Source organism: Oncorhynchus kisutch, linkage group LG21, assembly GCF_002021735.2.
Source record: "Oncorhynchus kisutch isolate 150728-3 linkage group LG21, Okis_V2, whole genome shotgun sequence".
Classification (NCBI taxonomy): Eukaryota; Metazoa; Chordata; class Actinopteri; order Salmoniformes; family Salmonidae; genus Oncorhynchus; species Oncorhynchus kisutch.
In genome coordinates this window covers 22,490,321-22,498,278 of record NC_034194.2, presented here as the reverse complement: position 1 = coordinate 22,498,278, position 7,958 = coordinate 22,490,321, and the positions used below count along the sequence as shown (strand labels likewise).

Below are 7,958 nucleotides of genomic sequence, written 5' to 3'. Positions count from 1 at the left end.
GCTAAGCCTATAAGGCTACATTTTCCATGCAATGATGAGTGAAATAGTTGTTTTGTATATCAGTGCCACTAGGCCAGGTGAGTATAAGTGATATTGATAGCTATTTGTCACATTATCTCACTGAAGTGCCTTAGTCTACATAATATAAGTTGATGTTGTGCCTATACTTTGAGGTAAATAACGAAAATATGTAATGCTATTCAAACCAATTTGGTTCACAAATATTAGCTATACAAATGATCTAATTTATGTCAGTGTGTGGAGAATTTCCCATTCATTTAATTATATTTCCTGTCATTCCATTTCAAATTCGGAATCAGCCTCCTCCTGATTCCATTCAATTTTAAATCGAAATTCTTGAAATAATGAACCAATTTTGACTCCAGGAATTGCCAAAGTTGACCCCAACCCTGCATGCTGTCACATGTATATCACGAGTTGAGCGGCACAAGAGCACGTGCACGTACGTGTTTGTGCTTTGGCACTGGTCTGACAAGAGAAAATTCAACAAACAAACATACAAAGCGATACAAAAACAAATGTAAGTTACATCCCACGAACAATTCTTCTTGGTGAATTAATCATTGTCTAGATTAATTGGCGCCACTGAAGACAGCTGGTACAGATATATTCCGTTATTATCTTCTTACGAAACGAAGGCAGAGGGCAGGCTTCAGTGATATGGTATGGTCCTTACAGTCTCTCGGTCTTTCTGATCACAGGATTTTGGAAACACAAATAAATATACAAACACAAGACATAGGCTATTGTAAACAGGCGCGCAGAAATGTACACATGATGGACACGACATGAGGTGTCAAGAGAAAATTAAATTAATTTTGACCTCATACATGGTGCGTGTCTCGCAAGGTATACACAAGACACAATTATTATTACTGTATTATTATTATTATTATTATTATGTAGGCCTATTTTATGATATATTAAAAATTATGGATACTTTAATTTTGGGGATATTTATTTATTTATTATTGGGATACAATCTGACCACATTATAGACTATAACTGACATATTGTGCCTTGGTAATGTTGTCTACAGTACAGGATATGCTGTGTTTACTATTGTATGGTAATTAACAAACGGCAATTCAAATATAGTTAGTTAAACTGAAACTAATCATGACATGTTGAATTGAAATGAACTTGATTCAATATATCTCAAAATACATGTCAATATATTCCATGTCCCCATGTGTCCATGCAGGCATACGTTATGACCCTGTTCTATGTAAATAAACATTAGCCTATTGCCTATAGGCCTATGCTTTGCCTTTGTCATAGAAACATGACTAATAATGTTTATTACAATAATACCTACCATGATAATAACAATAGGCCTAATAATAATATGCTGGTGATAGTATTGGCTTGTATTTAATGGTGCAGCAGGTGTATTGAGCTTCGACCGTGTTAAACCCCTGTTGCTTTTGTTATTAGGGAAAGATGGCGTTTATTTACCGACTGTCGGCTGCGACTTCTATGCCTGTTTCCCGCGGGTAGGTTCGTGCACACAGCCTATACTGTCTTTATTTTTACACATTACGACATATTGGCGCCTTGACTATAAAATCGATTTGATGTCAATGATATTGAACCTTTTTTGGTTAGCACACACCAACCACGGTCCATGTAGCCAGAAATTGCGTGTCACATCTCCACTGCATGAAAACTCCCCATAGCTCTCGATTTCTGTGTGTCTGGGGTGTAGTGCTCGAGTTCTAACACTCGGTATCCCCACTGTGTTCCATATAGGTCCAACATTAGCACTGGGCTGGCTACGGTCCAATGCTAACTGGTCCGGCACAGAAAAACACAGGGGGGCATTCATATCCTTTAGGGGTCCATGTGTTATAACGGGTTTAAGGTCATTGTACCGGGGTTTGAGCGCCGTGGTGAGGTGGTGTGTCCCCATACATGTCCTCCGTTCCCGGTAACTGTCCTCCAATGGGCGTCATCCTCTTCTCCTTCTGCCGCCTGTTACAAAACCAAACCCTCACAACCTCCTTCTCCAGCTGCAGGCTGTCCGCTATGGAGGTGATCTCCGCGCCGCCTGGTTTGGGACTTTTGAGAAAATGGCTCTCCAAAGCCCCCTTTATGCCCACCTCGATGGAGGTCCTCTTTTTCCTCTTCCTCCCCTGCGCCGCGATCTTATCCAGGCTGGTGGGGCTCCCCGAGGTGGAATCCGCCTCCTCCAGCCATTTGTTAAGCAGTGGTTTGAGTTTACACATGTTTTTGAAGCTCAGTTGAAGCGCCTCGAATCTGCAGATAGTGGTTTGAGAAAATACATTTCCATAAAGGGTCCCCAGCGCCAGCCCCACGTCAGCTTGGGTAAAGCCCAGTTTGATGCGCCGCTGCTTGAACTGCTTGGCAAACTGCTCCAGGTCGTCCGAGGTCGGTGTGTCCTCGTCCGAGTTTTCCGGGTGTCCCCCTTGCTGGTGGTGAGAGAGGGACGACTGTACCCCGCCTCCATGCTCGCTCAAATGTGGGCTGTGGCTGTGGTGGTCTTCCTCCTGCAGAGAGTGGTGGTGCATCTGCTCTGGTCCTCCCAGGCCGAACCCAGACTGGGAGTACACCAGGCTCTGGCCATCAGATGTAGCCATACCGGGAATGTGCGTAGAGGCCGTGCTTGTTCGCCATGCCCTGGCGTCGTGATGTGCCTGGTGCGCGTGAGGGTGTCGCTGCTGCTGTTGCTGCAGACTAGCGGAATTCTGCAGCTCCTCTCGGTCGCTTTGCAGAATGGGCTTCACGTCCTGCTCTCCGAGGAGACTCGACGGCCACGGAGCCCCGTCCCCGTGCGACAGAGCCGTTATCCACTGGTGAGCGTGGCTAAGCGGATGACCGCTGCCCGGTAGCGTGTAGTCGTTCTGGAGCAGGGTGTGCGCGTCCCTGTACACCGCTGCCTGCTGCATGCTCCCGGACTCCGAGTGCTGCCGCGGCGCGCTGCTGGCGGTAGTCAGGACACTGTAGTGGTTGGACGCTGCGGTCGCCATAACTCTCGGAGCCGGAGTGATAGCTCTGTCGTTAAAGGAGCTGCCTTTGACAGTTACTATTTTCCGCCACCGGGCAGCTAGCTAGGTTTCGCTCTCGATCTCCCGGGCGCGGTGCCAAGGGGACGTAGAGGCGCACACCTGAGGTCCGCCTCGCTCAGCTCTTTATTGGCCAAGAACAGTTGACAGATGTTGTTACCCCTGACAGCACCACGCTCATTGGTCACGGGAGATTCTATAGAAGCCCCTATCACTCTCCCCAACAATACTGGCAGTCCCGCTGCAGACTAACAGAGCAGAGTGAAAAGCTGGTGTTGACTGCGAAAGAGTGGATAGCCTCTTAGGCCTATTTCAGTGGAAAAAACGAGTCAATAAACATTTATTCGATTGAGGTCATTTATTCTAAATAGTATTGATCTATTTATGAGAAACATCCACAAACTCGATGCATACAATGCATACATGCATCAGAGCCATGGCCTAGGCCTATGTCATTTGTGCGAATGTTTATTATTTTTGGTTTAAATATATTCAGATTCACCAGGCCATAATCTTTTGACCTTGAAATGAATACAAAAAAAAATGTCTTTATAGGGTTACATTTTGAGAAAACCATTGTTTTGTGTATATTTATGGTGGCTTGCGCTCGGAGCAGTGGGATATTAACTGTCACGGCCCCTCCAGCTGCCTCTCTCCTCGCGACGCTGTCCAAAGAGAAGGGGCGCATTTTTCCCTGGCCTCTGCCCCGTTGCCATAGCGAGCGCAGTGAATGGAACAACAACGCCCACGTCACAGCTGCATTCGCCTCTTCTTTTCGTTCCATTCCAAAGGACCCATTCGAGCGGCTCGCTCTGCCGACGGGACAAATAAAAGGAGGCAAGCGAAAAGGGCACATCGGGGCCAAGGAGCGAGGGGTGAATGAATAGCCTCTCTAACCCACTCGCTCGCCCACGGTGTCCCTATCTTCCGTGCCTGTTTGGTAAACCTCGGAATTCATGCGCCCACATTGGCACGCGGGTGTTTTGTGGTGGGAATACATTTCAAAGTAGGCCTACCAATAGGCTGCACACCACATACACAGTAGCCTATTAGTTCAATAAGATGAAAACGAATAATTACAAAGAATGAAAGGCAAACACCTGTGCTCCATAGTTTTCATGAACACAACGGGGTCTATAGAGGGGTTCCCAAAGTTTTTCACTTGGGCCTCCCCTTCCAGCATTGGGGAACATCTCATGCCCCCCCCCCCCCCCCCCCCAAGTTTAAAGCTTATTTTCTTTCAATTCTATACATTGTGTCATGTCTAATGTGTATTCATGGGATATTTCAGTGACAAAAAAATACAACATTATGAGCTAAAAAACATAAATAAAAAACCTTATCTGACATGGACTAGTTGATCTGGATCTTGATTTCTGACAAGCTCTCTTAGGTATCCAATGACAGACATGACAAGAGGACCTGATAATGCACTACCCAATTTCGAAATTGCATCTTGTGCTTTCTACTATTACAATCTTGTGCTTTCTACTATTACAACTTTCAAGAGTAAGCTTAAATTGAGTACCTTAAATGTAAAAAATGCCACCCCACAGTTTGAGAACCACTGGTCTAGAACACAGGATGGATTTGCTTTGTGATGGTAGGACTAATAGTACATATAGTTTGTATTCATAACATGAGAGAGAAGCATAATAATGTTCCATATTATGGGACACTTGCAATAAACTCTATCTGTTGGCTATAGGTGCCATCTATATCAATAACAGGGGCGACAGGTAGCCTAGAGCGTTGGGCCAGTAACCAAAAGGTTGCTGGATCAAATCCCAGAACTGAAAAGGTCCAAATCTGTCATTCTGAACAAGGCAGTTAACTTACTGTTCCCCGGTAGGCCATCATTGTAAATGAGAATTTGTTCTTAACTGACTAGCCTAGTTAAATAAAGGTTCATTTAAAAAAATACAAAAAAACAGCAAATATTGAAATATAGCCTACCATTGTTTATGAGGTGGGGACTTCAAAATGTGAAATAGCTTAGAAGTTACTTTCCACCCAAAACCAATTCTTTGGAGGGATGTTAGATATTATTAGGCCTATTTTGCTCAACGTATTCAACCTCCAAGAAAAAGAACCAGAGGGGAATCAGGAAGATGGCGCAAGAAACTCGATATGCCTACTATAAAAACATTCTTAAGGGAATTGTATTCCCTCGTTGATATGCCTACTATAAAAACATTCTTAAGGAATTGTAATCCCTCGTTGATATGCCTACTGTAAAAACATTCTTAAGGAATTGTAATCCCTCGTTGATATGCCTACTATAAAAACATTCTTAAGGAATTGTATTCCCTCGTTGATATGCCTATTACAGATGTATCATTGACAGGGCTATTTGCATGTTGGACTAGTAACCGGAAGGTTGCAAGTTCAAACCCCCGAGCTGACAAGGTACAAATCTGTCGTTCTGCCCCTGAACAGGCAGTTAACCCATTGTTCCTAGGCCGTCATTGAAAATAAGAATTTGTTCTTAACTGACTTGCCTGGTTAAATAAAGGTAAAATAAAATAAATAAAATAAAAGTAGATAAATCAATGGATAAAGAATCAAATATAGTAGCAGGTCTAGGGATCAGTCTATCCTATACTGAATCACCAGGATTGAAAGAACATTTGTGATGATTAGGTTGTAATTCCGAGAATTACCGAACGTGCCACCGGGGCCTCCAACAGTCGTGTGCAGAGAGAAGCAAAACATATTACCCTAATGGTGTAATATGCAAACTACTGGCCGCCCAATTACAAGACTTAATAACGCATAAATGATGTGAGTCCTGTTCTTAGGAAGGACAGACTGTGTTAATTCAGTCAAAGGACTGGAGCGACTGTCAACACAAGCCGGTTAGATAGGCTCTGTGTCTCTGTTTCAGGAGCCTCAGTCAACTCTCTATTCAAAACACTGAGAGTTAATGACAGAGAATCTGAGCGTTAAATTAACAGTAATTATATGGCCTGCATGCTGTAAAGATTCAATTTCTCCAACTATAATGGGCTAAGTGTCCCCATGTGCAGTGAGCTTCCGCTTTATGATATTTATACTACAGAAACACACTCGGCACGCAATTGTGTGTGTGTGTATACCGGGGTGACCACAGCATGGCCCTCCCCCTGTGGGAACCCTAAAGCAGGGGTGAGTGAGGCTGGGGGGTTCCTTTATGCTGCCGGACTCAGAGAGATAATGGCCATTCCTCCACAGCTGGCCCACACAATCAAAGAGAGACTAGCTCTGAGGATTCCAGCTTTAACCAGGCCTTTGTGTCAACTAATTACATCTGAATGCAAGACCCCAAGAACCCACCTCCCCCATCTCGACCTGTGCAGAATACCCCAAACAACCCTTCAGATAGAGCAAGAGAAACACATGCACGCACGCACGCACACACACACACACACACACACACACACACACACACACACACACACACACACACACACACACACACACACACACACACACACACACACACACACACACACACACACACACACACACACACACACACACACACACACACACACACACACACACACACACACACACACACACACACACACACACACACACCTCTCCCCCAGTAGGTTTCTCTTCAAAGCTCCCTGTCTCCAACACATGTGGCACTCGGCATTAGATCAGCTCTCACTCAGGAGAGAAGAGGAGGGTTTGGAGGACTGCAGGAAAATGGAAAAGACTGAAGAGCCTTGCTCCTATGCCCCAACCTCAACCTCAATCTCTATACCCCAACCCCCCACTCATATCACCATAGCTCTCCTTTGAAAACGTGTACGCTCCAGCCTACACTTACACAAGCTTACGCTTCGTAATCATATTCCCATTGAGAAAACAAATGTGTAATAGCATAATGTTTGAGATTGTAAGATTGTTTGGGGGGGGGGCTATTTAATACTCTGTTTTCTGGACAGGATATGATGAGTGCATGTGCAGTGTATGTGTGCGTTTTTGAGCCTTCTCTATCCAAGTGCAAATACACCCAGTCTTGGTCATATTGTTCCCCCTATAGTGCAGTGTGCTTGAGTCAGTGTAGTGAGGTCTCTCTCTCTTTTTCTCTCTCCCTCTCTTCTCTCTCTCTCTCTCTCTCTCTCTCTCTCTCTCTCTCTCTCTCTCTCTCTCTCTCTCTCTCTCTCTCTCTCTCTCTCTCTCTCTCTCTCTCTCTCTCTCTCTCTCCCTTGTTCTCTCTCCCTCTCGTCTTCCCTCCTTCTCTCTGGACACAGTGTGCCTGTGTGTGTGTGAATGTGTGTGTGTGTGTGTGCGCCTGTATGTGAGTCAGGGTTAGGAGGTCTCGCTGGCGCTCAGTTTAGCATTGATTTATTCTCTTTCTCCAATTTATTTCCCCTCCGCCTGATCTGCCTCTGGAAGGACGAATGGAGGAGAAACGCCAAGCACACTCTCCGTCTCCTACACTACGTGGTATGGTACACACACACCACATACACCACGCACATGCTCATGCAGCGCACATATATGCAGCACACGCACACTTATACTGCCAATCACACAGATACAGCACGAACATCAGCATGGTGCAAATTCACACACAGCCGTACACACACACACACACACACACACGGATTGATCCATAGAATGTAGCATATGACCATCTGAAATGCTGTCTAATGTCCTGAACAAACCCAGGGTAGAGGAGCTATACGTGTAGTCATATTTATCAGTTTTACAGTAGGAGCAGTGTTACACAGTGTCATATCCTGGAGGGATGTGTGTGTGTGTGTGTGTGTTTGTGTGTGTGTTTGTGTGTGTTTGTGTATGTTTGTGTGTGTCACATCTGCTTCTGTACTTTTAGCCCCTCTCCTCCACTCCTCTTCTCCTCCACTCCTCTTCTCCTCCACTCCTCTTCTCCTCCACTCCTCTTCTCCTCTA

The 7,958-nt window shown here is 45.1% G+C and overlaps 1 protein-coding gene across 1 annotated transcript; it reads right to left on the bottom strand.

The window, feature by feature from the left end:
• Window positions 1-379: 379 nt before the first annotated feature.
• Window positions 380-3,585, bottom strand: pou3f2a (POU class 3 homeobox 2a). Its single transcript, XM_020454705.2, has one exon. The coding sequence runs from the start codon at window positions 3,009-3,011 to the stop codon at window positions 1,887-1,889; it is 1,125 nt and encodes a 374-aa protein (XP_020310294.1). The 5' UTR covers window positions 3,012-3,585; the 3' UTR covers window positions 380-1,886.
• Window positions 3,586-7,958: the final 4,373 nt, after the last annotated feature.

Bases quoted from the DNA above. Each gene is read 5' to 3' on its own strand.
- pou3f2a (XM_020454705.2), bottom strand. From the start codon at position 3,011: ATGGCGACCGCAGCGTCCAACCACTACAGTGTCCTGACTACCGCCAGC.